Below are 16889 nucleotides of genomic sequence, written 5' to 3' on the forward strand. Positions count from 1 at the left end.
TTGAAACACCAACTGCCTCCAGGGAGCAGAACTCAGAGGTTGGATAAGGACAGGAAAGGGTACCAATAGGGGCTGTTATTTTTGTTTTCAAAAAGTCTTGAAATACCAAATCTTTCAAAGTATTCACACGTATTCTTCAAGAAAATTAAATTTAAAATCAAAAGAAAACAATAAAGCAAATCAAATCTGGTTAATGGTTCTGGTGACTCTCTAACATAATATGTGATTATATTTGCTAGATATAATTTGTTTTATCTGTTAGGGTTGCTCTGGAGAATTTTTTGGTTGCACATATCCAAAGCTGCTAGATAGACGACCCTCAGATAAGAAGGCTGTTACTGTGCTAAAACTGAATGTGAGTATAATATTTGAAACTCTCCGATCTCAAGAAAGGTCAATTAATCTAACACATCCTACAAATGATCTTCAGTGAAGTTTGAAATTTTTAAACCTAAAAAGTCCGATAGATAAAATGTTTAATAAATATTACTAAATATTACTAACTTACTACTAATTTTTACTAATAAGTAGAAATTAAGAGAAAAGCTTTCAAAGATCTATGTAGGAAAAAAAATAGTTTTCTTTAATTCAGCTTTCTTTTAAGTTGACTGGAAATTTAAAAGTAAAGATGACACTAATATAAAAACATAAAAGATTGAATTAATAGTATGATCAACATCAATACTTCCAATTCATTACTTTATGAGAAAAATGTGATATGGTATATCTGTGGTATGTTCTACCCAGAAAAGAAATGACACATCCAAAGACAGACTATATTCTTAGGTATGTCTAATCTTTAAAGTGTGCTAATTTACCATTTATTTACAATTTAACTAAATTTTAAAATTGTCTGATTTTCCCATACATAGGAAAACCTTTAAATATATAATTATCTTTGTTAATAGGAACCTAATGAATAAGGCATCAAAAACGCTTTAAAATGTGAAAACAAACATAATTCACCATATAAGCTAAAAAATCTAAGATACCACATAAAACAACAATACATTTTAAAGAGTGTAAACAACACTCTTCAGGAATAAACAGCTTACTGTATCTTCAAAAAAGGCATCAGAATTTGTACTTTATAAAGAAAACATTACACTGGTAAAGCTTATTTTGAAACGTAGGATGACACAGCTAGTTAAGTAGTTATGACGACTATTCCTACAACATCAAAATAAACATTTAATGTTTCAGTTTGGAAAATACAGTCTCCAAAGGTTTATTCTACTGAAAAGATTCAGCTGTTGAATTATGACTTACAAGAAATAGACTTAAACTATAGTTTCCCTTGTTATAAAATTATAACTGCTCTGTTAACCTAGCTTTCTTCAAAAGAAATGCAAGAAAAAATTTAATGCTTTCATAAAATGCTAACTGTATTCATAATCCTGGAAATTTGGTTTATATTTTAACTGAAAATAATTAATCTAGCTACTTTGATAATGTGGAGTAAAAAGTAGAGAAAAATATTTCTAAGCACCACCTTTCTTATTTTCAGTAATACTTGACATAAAACCATCGTATTAAAAAAAAGCATGCGTTTTTAGAACAAAAACATTTAAAAGGTTAAAAGCTTTGACTATCAACTTACCTTCTTTTGATACCACACTATAGCATCTGTGACTTTGGACGCCATTTATTCCACTGAGATCACACATTCGTCATTTTAGGCTGTGCAAGAGAGAAAAACATACAAAGGACTTGACTTCCACCTTCTAAAAGGAGACTGAACAACATGTATACATAGCACTCTGGTTACTTGCACAGCAGGGGTGTATGACTATACTTATATTACACCCTTCCTCATTACTATTTTAGCAACAGGTTCCCTTAAGTGAACAAAAATCAGTTGCCATAAGAAAAGGATCTTTCTACATGAATATAACACTTAAATTTTCTTACAAAATAGTTGAATTGTTTTTTAAAAATTAAGTCTTTTAAATAAATTTCAGAATTTTCCAGGTTATACTGGAAATTTTTCATTTATAATCAATCCATTCACTCAGTAACAGATCAGTTTTGCTTCAGCTTCTATCTAGGAACTAGCATCAATTACGGTTGCTAAAGGATGGCTTGATAGAGATTCCAAAATTTATAATCATATTTAATTTTCCCTGATGCTCAGTAAACACAAAGTTGAACTAAAATCAAATAGCTAGAGAAACCTAATTAATTTACGTTAAATACTAAGCTAATATTAGAGTTAATTACACAGGAATAGCTACTATTAAGGACTTCTCAGATATCACAGTTTGCTAACCTTCAGAAATTTACCACAGACTACTTCGTAAGCATCTTTCTGGATACTAAACTTAATGGTTACTTACTCCTAGAGAAAATTAATTTCAGACTGATTCCAGTTACCTCTGGAATACTTTTCTAGTCTTAATTCTACACCAGCATGGAGGTATCTCTGGCAGGTGTTAAGGATGAGCTTAAACAGGTTCAAACGCACAATTCATTGCAGAACTCATTAAAAATTAGGATCATCCAAGGCCAAACAGGATCTCAAGAAAATTCTGAAAGTAGAGCACCCTGCTCAGCCAATCCTAGCACATGCAGATCTGCAACTGGCGAGATGCTAACACTACAGAGTTTGCCCAGAGTAAACAAAATACCAGAGGTTTTATACTCCATTCTTGGGAGCATATAAGGATTCAAATATAATGACAATTATCACCAGCAAGTTCAAATATTCAGATCAACTTCTAAAATTTAAGGCAGAATTTACTTACTGCCTGTATTTTTTTAACTTTTATTGAAATATAGTTGATTTACAATGTTGTGACTGCATATATTTTTGACAGTGTTAGAGACCAGATTATTTATTACCTTTCCTAAGATACTGATTGCATCTTTAACTGATCAAATTCAAGTAAGCCATGTTTTGAAAACCTCATAAATTCCCTGGCATCATGGAAAGAGAAGGAGCATAGAGTCAAAAGATGAGAATTCAAATGGTTCCACTAACTAATATGCAATATTGAAGAAGTCACTTCACCTCTATGATCTAGTTTCTTTCACTTATAAAACAGGAGTAACTGTACCTATCTATCCCTTATAGAGTTTTTGTGACTAATAAATAAGACAATATACATAAAATGCTTACCAAAGTCTAGTAAATATAGATGGTCAATTATAATTATTTTATTAATTTTATATTTTAAAATTCCCCAATTCAGGAACTGGGAAATATTTATATTTCCTTTTTTAAACATGGCAAACAGGTTAGAGAAGAAAAACGTGCAATCAGTTTCTGTTGACAGTTAAAATAAAAATAGCTACCTGATTATCCTAAGACTGCAATGTCAATTCTCCACTCCATACACATGGATTATTTAGAGATTTCAAAGTTCACCTCCTCTGAAGTTTCTCAGTCAGATGTGGCTACCTTTATTTCTCTTACCAGGGTTCTGGGGGGAAGCTTGTCCTTACTGACTTAAAATCTTCCATTTTTTGTTTTTCTGTCCTGGAGGCCTTTGGGAGTAATTCATTAACTTAAATCACATTTTGTCCTTTACCTTGATTCGGTCAGCAGACTATTCATTACAACATTACACCTTCATTATAATTGTCTGTGAAGACTACAGTTTATGTTTTCCAAACTGGTTATAACTCTCCTCCCTCTCCTGTCCCCACCTTACCAAATGCAAGCTACAAAAAGTATGAAAATATCCATTTTTCACTTTACTGTCCTTTAATCTCACCGAATCTTTACTGACAAAAATTCCAGCTTATCTACCAAAATAAAGATCCTCTTTCTAATCCCCAGTAGTGTAAATAATATGCATTTCATATAGAAAATGTGAAAGGATTTTTTATTCACCCAATCTATTAAATATATATTTAATATATTTGGGGAATATTTAAATGGTCATACAAATAGTTTTTTTTTTTTTTTTTTTTTTAAGAAAAAGCTTCAGTGGAAGTGAGGAAAACAGTACCTGGTTCAAATAAAATAATCTCAAAGTTTTTTTTATATACTTTGGTTTACACCAAGCTACACTAAGAAATAAATTTCGAAAATCAACTCTAACAGTACACTAGGTACATAAAATGTTCTAAATATTTTAATTATATTCATTTGGATTTACGGACATAAAATTTCAATCAATTTTGTTTAAAAAAAAGAAACACAACCTTTCTTCAGGTAATGATAAGTTCTGCTGTACAAACTCATTTAACAGTTTTTCCATTGTGTCAACAACCTTTCAGTGACACGGAGTGGCTCATATCTATTTTTAAAACAGGTCTTACAGCATGCTAAGACAGATTCCTGAATCAGACATCTGACAAAGCACAGACACATGAGTACAAACAACAAGAAATAATAAATCAACAAATGATTTCATGAATAATAAAGATTATTTCTAAAGCTTTTCCAACTTCTTTAATTCTAACGGTCCAGGAATACAGGTTTATAGTCTCTTTTATCATGATAGTTCATGATAAATACTTTTTATGCTAAATTGACACTAAAATTAATTTACAGAAAAAAGTAGAATATTAAGCTTATTGGGTACCTTAAACAGAGGATCTTAATCTTTTTTGATCAAATAATTTGATAGATGATATTAAGATATAAAAATAATCCAATTGTGAAAACACAGAGCTAACCATAGGCATAACATTTAAATATTGCCATAGACAGTTACTCTGAGCTAATTCTCTCGATGCTGCTTTAGTCATCGTACTTGTCAAAACATCTGAAATTACTCTTTACTATGTCAAGGTCTACACAAAATGCATTTATAATGCCAAAGACTAGGATAGAGGGAAAAGATGACTATGAAGAGACAGTATGTTAAGTCTGCTTTAATAGAATCTCACTATCAGGGGCTTGCCTGGTGGCGCAGTGGTTAAGAATCCACCTGCCAATGAAGGGGACACAGGTTCGAGCCCTGGTCCAGGAAGATCCTACATGCTGTGGAGCACCTAAGCCCATGCACCACAACTACTGAGCCTGTGCTCTAGAGCCCGCGAGCCACAACTACTGAAGCCCGCGCCTAGAGCCTGTGCTCTGCAACAAGAGAAGCCACCGCAATGAGAAGCCCGCTCACCACAACGAAGAGTAGCCCCCGGTCACCACAACTAGAGAAAGCCCGCGCACAGCAACGAACACCCAAAGCAGCCAAAAATAAATAAAATAAAATTCTAAAAAAAAAGAAAAAAAAAAAGAATCTCACTATCAAATACCCACAAGTATTCTTTGCACAGATATAGCCAAAGAAAAATTAAGTTTTTAACCATTCCCTATGTTAGAAAAAAAAAATCAGTCTATGGAATACTACATAATGTTACAATGTACTTCTCTCATAATTCTAAAACAAATTTCTCTGTTCCAGCATGACTCTCACTACTCTCAGAAAATAATTTATGCACACCTCTGAAACTTCACTTGTGCTGTAATTCTCATTCCTTTTCTCCACTCATCCATCCTTCTAGATCAGTTCAAATCCTACTTCCTCTAAGATGAAGCTAGCTTTCTGTAAGTGTTCATTTGGAACACTTGAAGCTGGATGTCTCTTCCAGCACTGATTTGTACTAATAAATCTGGTATTTAAATAAAAATGCAAAGCAATATAGCCACACATGTCATTCAATCATATGTAAACACTCTTAAGGAAAAAAAGAGGCATCCTTCTTCCTTTGTGTCTCACTAAGTACCCAACACATTATAATATGCAGAAAAGGAAGGAGAGCAGAGAAAAAGCAATGACTAAGCATCAGGAGAACTGGGTTCTAGATTCAAGTTCTGACACTAAGAGCTAGGGCTTTTGAATTAGTTACTGAGTTCTCTGGGCCTTAGTTTCCACCAGTGCCATCTAGTCAAATATTCCACAACTCAATAAAGGTTAAATAAAAATTCGAATAATGTACAGGAGTTCCTGTGAATTCCTTTACCAACACACCCAAAAATATTAACATTAGTTAAATCAGTCATACATATTTGGAATCTCATTATTATGCTATTCAGCAACCTTGTGTCACTCCCCACTGCACTTAGAATTGTATTTAGACCCTCTAAAGTCTCACACTAACCCCTACTTACCCAACATTATTGCTCACCGTCTTCTCATACATCTGTTTCAATCATACCACACTTCCTACACTTTTCTACCTCTGTGTCAAAATTAACAGTTCTTCTCTTTCCAAAACAAGGAAGATTTCAAGACGGCCTCCTAAATTCTACTTTCTCTATAAGTTTCTCCCAAATTCCTCCATTAAATACTTCTCATCCTGTTCTGTATTCCCATTACACTTAATATGTTGTTTTGTACAGACTTCTGTATACTTGTCTGTATATGTGCCCCTACCACTATCCATAAGTTCTTTGAGAGCAGTCCAATCAATGTCTTTACTACCTCAGAACTCTCCAATAGCTTTCTGTATATATTAAGCACAAATGTTTACAAACCAAATTAAACAGCTGCCAACCAAAGTATTGGTACCATCACAGATGAATGAATTTAATTTTTCTATCAACTGAAAAAAAAAAAGAAAAAAGCACAACAATGAGAGCGGTCAGTTAAGTTTTATTTGGGGCAAAATGAGGACTACAGCCTGGAAGACTAGCCTTTCACAAAGCTCTGAGGAACTGCTCCGAAGAGGTAGGGGGTGAGGTCGGTATATATGTGATTTTAGTAAAGGTGGGGATACATGCAATTAATCACACATTTTGGCAGAAGGGTGCTACTAGTCACAAGAAGACCGCTGCTAGTCACGAGGAGCAGATGTCTCCCTGAATGATTTTAGTGCTTTTCCAGATATGAAAGTGTACAAGAAACTGGGCTCATAAAATCTTCTGAAAATATCTAACCATATGAAGGCCTGTACTGCCAGTTTTTCCGAGAGCACAGAGTGCCTCATTCCTGATCTCCACAAACTCCACCCTGAACTCCTTTCAGGGTGTGTTGAAGGTCAGCGACCACAGTGGCTAACAACTTCATTCTTGTAGTGCCAGATGGAGAGTGACAATTTTTAGGTGGCAGGCCAGAAATTAAAAATTCTATCCGTCAAACTCCTGCACTACCTCGACATGCATATAAACATAGAAACATACTCTTCCCTAATACTAAAAGGTACAAAGACATTGTGAAGTTTAATTAATATGGCTCGTTTATTTGCTGATATGTCACTCAATCAACCAATATATAAGGATTTGCAGACCTATAAAGTACAATGAACAGGAGTAAAAGTCAAACCTGCCAAGTCTAGTCTACCTCTATTCCTAAATGCTAAAGTTATATATAACTCAGTTGCCTCCTCCAAGGCTAAAATAAGCAATTTTTAGACTTCAGAAACTAGGAACAAAGCTATTCTGTCCTTAAAAAGGTAATAAACATACCTTTCATACTGATATTGAAAGGCATTTTTTCATACTGATATTGAAGTTAAAAAAAAAAGTGAAATTCTGGTAGGAGGAGCCTGGTGTGGACAGAAGGAAACCTTCTACTAGTTTCAGGGTTTCTATTTTCTAATCATATGACCTATAAATTGTTACAATTTCTTGAAAACTTACAAAATTCTTCATCTGGAACAGGATTTTATTTCATGGAAATGTTGTGAAGAATAAATACCACAAACTATATGTTTAAAGTCATTTCCAATCTTAGGATAGAAAAATCAAATGCAAAATGAGATCTAAGAGGTACACACTTTCTATTATACCAGTTCATAAAAGGAATATTTGTAATTCTTATTTTCCTTCATGGAACCAACACATAGTCTGTGTATTTAAGGGCTAGAGGATAACACCTAACCTAAGAAGAAAAATTACAGCCAAGTAACTTCTGTGTAAATCTGTATTTATAAAAACATGTTGTACTACTGTGAAATCTAAGAGAATAACTAGAGTTATAATCTTAATACCCACAAAACCCTCTGTAGAACTTCCTGATGTGTACAGCCAACCCACCCTGTATGTCCTTTAAAAGCAGCTCTTTGAATTTTAAGTTTCTTAACTTTAGCACGTACCCACAAAATCTCTACCAGCAGCATTCCTTTGGGCTTTTTTTTTTTTTTTAAATACTTAAAAGGTCCTTCAAATACTTAATTGATACTGTATTATGTAAGTGATTCTTGTTTTGACTGTTGTGCCATTTGGAAAAATCAATAACAAAATACAATCTAAATGGTTTAACTTCCTCATTTACTCACAAGAAATTTTTTACATCAACCGTTCAGTCATCATTCAAATATGGATATGTTATCAGAGGCCTCTAGTAAAAACATTAACTAAATTAGTGTTACAGGTAACAAATGATAATGCATGAAATGATAGTCAAATGGTTTAAAGATTTAATAGATCATCAAAATGAATTTATTTAGATTAAAAATTGCTACCTATACCTCATTAAAAATACCATGAACAAAATTTGAAAAATACTAGAGATGTTTCAGCCAGTATCTGATAAATACATTAATAAATATTAATATAAATATTAATTAAAATTAATATATTAATAAAAATATTTATTTACTGAACACTTACTAATATTGCATTGTTGTAGGCACTAAGGTCACAACAGTGAACAAGAAACAAGGTTCCTGCCGTGACGAAACTTACAATGCAGAAAAAGAAGATAGAAAATGAACAGCAAACAATATAATTTTGTGTTGAGGTGGTGCTATCAAGGAAATAAACAGGGAGATATAGTTGGGATGGAGCGGGGTACCTTTGGAAAAGATAGCCAAAGAAGTCCCCTCTGAGATGACACGTGAATTGAGATCTGAAGGATGAGGACAACCAGCTATGCTAAGAATTGAGGGAGGACATTCTGAGCAGAGGGAACAGTAAACACCAAGACCTTGAGGTGAGAATGAGCTCAGAATTTTTAAGGAACAGAAAGGAAGCTTATTTATGGGTAAAATCAACAAGATCTAGAAATGGACTAGGATGGGGCAGGTTGGGGGAGGGATTAGGGAGAAGAATCTAGGTTTTGGGTTTGAACCATTTTTCTGAGATGGATGCATATTTTTTTTTAAAAAGGTTTATGAACAACATTGTAAAGTACTCCAATAAAAATTAATTTTAAAAATGGTTTATGAAATACAAAAAAATAGTTTTAGACCTGTTAAGGTGACAATACCTATTTGACATAAAAATAAAGATGTCAAACAAGTAGTTACATACTTGAGTCTGAGCTCAAGATAAAGATGGAGATATGAGTATAGAAGCCATGAACACATAGTCAATATTTAAAATCAGAGGTGGGTTACACAGGTATATGCATTTGTCAAAACTAAAGTATACTTAAGACCTGTGCTCAGAGATGACTTCAATAAAATCACGTGACATATCAACTAAGAAGAGTATAATCAGAGAAGAAAAGGGTTCAGCCTCAAGTCGACTACTATTCAGAGAAGTGAAACAAGAGAGGCCAAGAACAGAAAATGAGTAGAAAGAAAGCAGGTGAGTGCGATGTCACAGAATCCAAGAGAGGAAGGTCTTTTACAAAGGAGTAGGCTGCTAACAGCTCATTGGATTAAACAAAACAGAGGTTAGAATGAACTTGGGAAGAGCAATTTAAATGAAGTGGAGAAGACAGAAGTCAAGGTGACATGAGAAGAAGAAAGGGCTGATAAAGAAGAGGACACTGTATGGGCTTCCCTGGTGGCGCAGTGGTTGAGAGTCCGCCTGCTGATGCAGGGGACACGGGTTCGTGCCCCAGTCCGGGAAGATCCCACATGCCACGGAGCGGCTGGGCCCGTGGGCCATGGCCGCTGGGCCTGCACGTCCGGAGCCTGTGCTCCGCAACGGGAGAGGCCACAACTGTGAGAGGCCCGCATACCGCAAAAAAAAAAGAAGAGGACACCTGTAAAAAAAAAAATCACCAAAGATCGCTAATTGACTCCCATTATTCCATCCTCCTTTTCCTTTTGCAAACGTTTTGCTGGACACATTGTTGCCCAAAATAAAGACCTTTCCTAAGCCAAGTCTGGCTGTGACTATGTTCTGGTCCAGATACAGCGGTATTAGGTGGAACTTCCAAGTTAGGCCCCTTAAAAGAATCTCATTCAGTTGGAGAAAGTCCTTGGTTCTTTCCCCCCTTTCTATTTCCTGCTCATTGGAATGCTGTTTTAATGGCCAAAGCTTCAGCAGCCACCATGGACAGTGATATTGAGACCAGAAGCCAGGTGTATTCATAGATAGGAAGGAACCTAGGTTGCCGGATGAAGCCACCTTACCAGTTCTGACTGTCTACCTCCATATTTCTTGTATCCAAGATTATAAATTCTTATAGTTTTAACCATTGTTATCAGCAGCCAAACCAAATCTGATACTGCTGAGTATAATACTTTTGATATATACTTTTTTTGCCATCAAAACTTTGTAAATATTGTTCAAATGTCTTTTGGAATTGTACGTAACTGAGAAGTTTGCAGTCAGCTAGATTCCCCCCCCACACCACATATAGGTCAGGTTTTCTTTTTCGCCAGGATGCCAAAATAATTCTCTGCTTATTTCTAAAGTTACTAACTACTAGGGTGTAGTCATTTTTCAACATTTCACAATTTTTCTTCCTGGTGTTCAGAGCCTTTCAACCTGCAAATGTAATTTTTGCATGATATTTCTGAAATCTTTTTCTGTTCCATTAGGTGGAGTCTCTATTCCATGGATACAAGTTATGCTTAGGTAGGACAGTCTTATTGTCTTTTCATGGTCATTTGTTTCACTTATTTTTTTCCTGGAGTGTATTTGTAGAGTTATCATGCCATCTTCTAAAAAAATCTTGATCGTGTTTAACATGGGGAGTGCTACACTGAGCTCCTACTTATTTTGATATCTAATGGATTCTCCTTGACAACTTCAACATCCTTTTTACCTTAGCTGGGAACATTTTTATTTCTATGCACACATGTGCATGCACACACCACACACAAACTTCAATTTGAGATCTGGATACTGCTTTTAATCTATTTTTCTATAACCCATCAATGCAGGAAATGGACAAAGAAAGCTTAGTTTGGACTTTGCGTACAGCCACTGCTGAAACGTCATTAAGTGTCCTATACCAGGATCCATCCCCCCAGTCAGAGGGCTATCCTACCTTCATGGGCTTTGGTTCTTGCCCTTAACAAGAGTGCCTTTCAAAATGTCAATGCTCCCTGAAGTGTGAGACTCAGCATTAGTATGCGGGTCTTCTCAAGGATTTTTCGTTGACTTTATGCTTCCTACTCATCTCTTAGATCTGCTGCGCTGGACAGTGTTAGTGAGGATACCTCCTGTTTTGCAGGCCTCATCTTTCCTTAGTCTGGCTTCTGGGATATGGGGCTGGAATTATAAACCTTGACAGATACATCCAGTATCTTCTCATTCTTTCCTGGCCTCCACTTTTTGAAGTATTTGGCATAAGGTTGTACATACCCCTTTCTCGTGTGCTTCTATTCCTTTTTTTTTGTGGTACGCGGGCTCTCACTGTTGTGGCCTCTCCCGTTGCAGAGCACAGGCTCCGGACTTGCACGCTCAGCGGCCGCGGCTCACGGGCCCAGCCACTCCGCGGCGTGTGGGATCCTCCTGGACCAGGGCACGAACCCGCGTCCCCTGCATCGGCAGGCGGACTCTCAACCACTGCGCCACCAGGGAAGCCCTTCTATTCCACTTTTTTGCCCTCTCCTTCCCCCACCCACTTTTTCCTATTTTCATTTGGTTTTTAGTGAAGGGAAAATTCTGTGATTCTACTAAATTTATTTTTTAACATTTATTTTTTAAGTGCTAATGACAATCTTTTGAGTTCCTGACTCAACTGAAAAGCAAAATTTAAATATTCTAAAATAGGATTCTAAACTAACAACAGCTGCAACTTTACTTCTGTTATTTCTAACAGAGGGAAGTAAAGGGAAGACACCCAGTTTCAATTCTTTTTATAAATTCAAGATACTAAACAGAAAATACAGAACCAAGCTTAAGCTCTTCTGTGAAGCTGTTACAACTACCTCCAGGGAAAACAAATCTAAAATGCATTTTTCCTCCTCAAATCTACTATTCTTTTATTATCTACTCAATTTGGTACTTAAGCAAGGAACCCTAGAATCTTTGTCTCCTTTCCTTTCCCAACACCACAAATTCTCTACCTGGCACACAGGAACCATTCAATAAATATGAAGAAATAAATCAATGCATCTACCTGTCACACCGCCAAAACATCTCTCATATAACCCCTCCCTGGCCCCACTACCACAGACCTGGTGCAAGCCCATATTATCTACTACGAGGACTACTCTGACAGTCTCTTATTATTTCTTCACTTTCACTATTTATCTTTCTAAAATACTGACCTCAACATGTTTCTCTCCTTCTTAAAAAATCTCTAATGATTTCCTACTATGTAAGAAAAGAGTTTAATCAGCATAGTAAACAAAAGACCTTCTTTTACAACCTTATCATAGATTCACTGCTTTTATAATCAGTAGCATCCATCATCTCTACCTTCTTCCACACACAACCTACCCACTCCAATCTGCCATCCATATACATATCCTACAGTCAGGCCATGTGGGTTACCAAATATATTTTCATGCTTGCCTTCTAGACCTGGTGATAATTCCTCTGTCTAAAATGACTTTCTCCTTGTTCTGACCTATTTGACAAGTTACTTTGGATTCTTCCAGGCCCAGATCATCACAGGAAATTAAATTGTAAGAACATATAAGGAATGGTGTGCAAGTGACTTAATTATTTAAAGAGTAATTTAAGATTTAAATATTTCAAACCACCAGGAAAAAATGGTAGACTAAACACAGGGGTCTAACAACTTCACTCCCTTACAATAAGTAACTGAAACTACAGCAAAAGCATACACATATAAGAAATGAGCTTGGAATTAGTTCTAAGAAGGTGGATGGAGGGTTAATGATGAAATAGAAATAAGAACCAAATTGTGTTCCCTGGGTTTTCTTCCCCCATAGTTATAGTAGCCAATTTAAAATTAGGACATATGGCTTTAAATATACCAGATAACTTCTTATGGGACAAGTGAACTATTCTTGAAAACTGAGTCATTTTTAAAATAATGAACATATTAAATCTCACTATTTCATGTAGTACCATTATTAATATGTCCAGATCATCAATTCAAGGCTAATAAAAATGAAGTTTGGGGGTTGGGCTTCATATTACTACTAACTACCAAGCCAACTGGCCCAAGCTGCCTGGAAACTCAGGAATGCAACACAATTTAATAGCCACTACACTGATAACATTCTTTTAACCTGAGGGAATTTTCTATAAATCAGGAAACAAACACTTCAATTTCTAGCCCATTCAAATCCATACCACAGAGGAAAGTACTTTCTAAACGTACTACAACTACTATTTAACCAGAATCATGAGCTCAACTGTGTATAGCTTATTCTTTTCACTGTTGCCTAATCTCTTCAACTATACAGTACTCTGCAATTTTATATAAAGGACTTGAGCACCAGAGGATTTTGGTATCCCCAGTGGGGGGTCCCGGAACCAATCCCTGCAGGTACCGAGGGATGACTGTATTAAGACACAAGGTATGTGCTCAGCAAATGCAACTATTCCATTTCTCTTCTCCCCTTCACAGCAAAATTTTGCTGTCTCCTCCAATTTCTCCACTTCCTCTCTTCAATCCAATCATGCCTTTACTCCCCGCACTCTACTGAAAGTTCTCTTTAAGGACACGAATAAATTCAGGTTGCTAAATCCAATGGTCAGGTCTCAGTTGCTCATACGACGCAGCTGACTATGCTTCCTCCTCTTGGAACACTATTCACTTAGCTTCTAGGAAACCACTCTCTTGGGTTTGCTCCTAACTTTCTGGCTACTCCTCAGTTTCTTTGCTGGCTCCCATCTTCTCCCTGAGCTCAGTTCCTGATATCTTCTCTGTCTTCACTCAGTCCCTTGGTGATTGCTTCAAAATATCTTAGTTTAAATACCATGTGTAGGTAATGACCACTACATATGTAGATTACATCTCTAGTCTAACCTGTCCCCTAAATCCACTACATTAGAAAAAGTCAAACAAGTTTTCTTTGGACTTCCCACAGCCTACTATGTTGCTGTGCATTATAAATATACAAGAGGAAACTATGTATACAGTATTTCTTACATATATTTAGACTAGAACCCTTTCCTCATGATGCATCTCATGAGACATACAATTAACTAAGCCACTAAATACAGCATACTGAGACATCTTTCAAGTAGTTCCAACTTCTCACAGCACAAATTAACTATACGAAAATGGGCAAACTTTTCTTCTGATTGAAGAGAGGTAATAACTGAGTTTGAGGCTTTTTTCAAGGCAGTTCACTCCATTAGAAGAGAGCTTGCCTCAAAAATTTCCTTATTCAGAGATAAATTGGTGTCTCTCTTTAAATTCCATTCACCTGTATTAGTTATATACTCTAAATGGGCACAGAATAAATTTCCATCTTCTGCCTTCACATAAAATAATATAGTAAGTAGATGCTGTCGTAATCTCTTCTTTTCCAGATTAAATATTCCTAGCTCCTTCAACTGTTCTTCACATAACATGCCTTTCAAACCTCTCACTATCCAGGTCATCTTCCTTATCAGATAAGATCTAAATTCCTGGAATCTAGTTGGCCAACAAAACAACCTATTTGAAGAATGCAAAACACTGTGGACTTATAACGTCTACTAATAGGGACATGATCACTTGGTCATGTAGCCTAAGGATATATTCACTTTTTAAATTTTTAGCAGCCATGATACTGGTTAACTCAATAATCCTTTCTAAAAAATATAGGTGTATTACACACATCCACATACATAGATGCTCACACATATACAATGCACTTACCTATATCCACTAAGAGGGCCTAGACACAATGATTCCTCAGTAGCAATAAGCACATCTAACAACCAAATCTCTAAATACTAATCTACAGTAAAGAATCAAGGCCCCTTAGAGAAATGTCTGATTCCAGGGCTGGCATAGAGACAGTGCAAGGTGATCCTGGAACAACTTGTTGGGTCAGAAATTAAAGTGCTCAAAGAATAATAGGGACAGTGTCAGAAGAATAAAATAAGAATCAGGGCTTCCCTGGTGGTGCAGTGGTTAAGAATCCGCCTGCCAATGCAGGGGACATGGGTACTTTCCTGGTCCGGGAAGATCCCACATGCCACAGAGCAACTAAGCCCGTGCGCTACAACTACTGAGCCTGTGCTCTAGAGCCCGCGAGCCACAACTACTGAGCCTGTGTCCTGCAACTACTGAAGTCCGCGCACCTAGAGCTCATGCTCCGCGACAAAAGAAGCCACTGCAATGAGAATCCTGCGCACTGCAACGAAGAGTAGCCCCTGCTCACTGCAACTAGAGAAAGCCCGCACACAGCAATGAAGACCCAATGCAGCCAAAAATAAAATAAATAAAATAAATTAAAAAAAAAAAGAATTTAAAAAAATCAATGAGCCTATACTGATACAAATGAATGAATGAATGAATGAATAAATAAATAACAGAAGGAAGCTTTCTTTGGAGCAGGAAGCCTTCTTTGTACCAGGAAGCCAGCTAATAAACACAGAAGAAATTGGTGAACTGGAAAAAAAAAAATCACTATTTGGCAACCATCTTTTTTTCCCTCAATGTTAGTGAGATATAACTGACATAACATTGCATAAGTTTAAGTCGTAGAACATAATGATTTGATATATGTATATACTGCAAAATGATTACCGCAGTAAGTTAACAACCATCACCTCACAGTTACATAGTTTTTCCCTTGTGATGAGAACTTTTAAGCAACCATCTTGAAAACTGATTTGTACAATAATCATCAATAGATATTAAAGCCAATGCATAAGTTTGAGAGTAATAGGGTATTTACATAATCAAAGTATCTCTCCACAACGTACTTAATAGTTACAAGGAGTGAAATAATGACTTAGCTTTGGAGAAACCTGGCAGATACCTTTTTAACTAAATGATCCAAGTTATCATCACCAGTAATAGGAGAAACTGCAGCAATTGCTTCTTGATATAATGTACTGGAAAGAACATTATGTCTGTGATATTCCTGCCAAAAGTATATAACCTGACTCTAGTCTCGAGAAAAAAATCAACCAAACTAAAATTGAAGGACATTCAGCAAAATAACTGGCCTCAACACTTTAAAAAAATGTCGATATCATGACATATAAACATAGCTCTACAACTATTCCAGCTTAAGGTAAATTAGAGAGACATGACAACTAAAGGCAGGATGTGATCCTGGATTTTCTCTTGCCATAATGCACAGTATTGTGACAACTGGTGAAATGTGAATAATATCTGAAGATTAGATAATACTATTGTATCAAAGTTAATTTCCTGATTTTTGATCATCATACTTTGCTTACGTAGGAGAATGTTTTTAGGAAATAAAACTGAGGTTCACATAGTTAAAGGATTATAAAGACTCAAATGAGTCAGGAAAAAAGTAATGTATATCTGTATATATAAAAATAAGGATAAAGCAAATGCAGTAAAATGTTTAATATTTGGTTAATCTCTGAAGCGTATACAGGAATTCTTGTAACTTTTCAAAGTCAAATTATGTCAAAATAAAAAAAGAAGAAAATAACTATAGTAATTTTTAATTCAGTTTTAAAATATCTCCTTTCTCATGTTAATTTTCTACACACACACTATCAACTTAATACACATAAAGCCTTCCTTTTATAATTAAGTTTATTTTCTCATGTAGTGTGGTTGCAGTGAAAGGGATGCACAGGGTAGACAAAAGAAAACTGACTCTATGTTTTGATTTTACCAATTTACATAATTCACCTCCATCAAAAGAAAAAGGCCATTTCAGTTGCCTATGATCAATGAGGAGACATTTTTAGACATACTCTTCTAACATCTTAACTACATTTCCTCTACAGAGATTTTTAACAACCT

The 16889-nt window shown here is 35.6% G+C and overlaps 1 protein-coding gene across 9 annotated transcripts in view; it reads right to left on the reverse strand.

The window, feature by feature from the left end:
• Positions 1 to 16889, reverse strand: part of PHTF2 (putative homeodomain transcription factor 2) — a 148450-nt gene that overhangs the window by 116267 nt on the left and 15294 nt on the right. For all 9 annotated transcript variants that reach the window (XM_060304754.1, XM_060304759.2, XM_060304758.1 and 6 more), the window contains one exon: positions 1601 to 1680. In XM_060304754.1, coding sequence (XP_060160737.1) covers positions 1601 to 1645 — 45 coding nt within the window. In that variant the 5' untranslated portion in view covers positions 1646 to 1680. The remainder of the gene's footprint in view (positions 1 to 1600; positions 1681 to 16889) is intronic.

The sequence above is a fragment of the Globicephala melas genome, chromosome 9, assembly GCF_963455315.2.
Source record: "Globicephala melas chromosome 9, mGloMel1.2, whole genome shotgun sequence".
In the NCBI taxonomy this organism is placed as follows: domain Eukaryota; kingdom Metazoa; phylum Chordata; class Mammalia; order Artiodactyla; family Delphinidae; genus Globicephala; species Globicephala melas.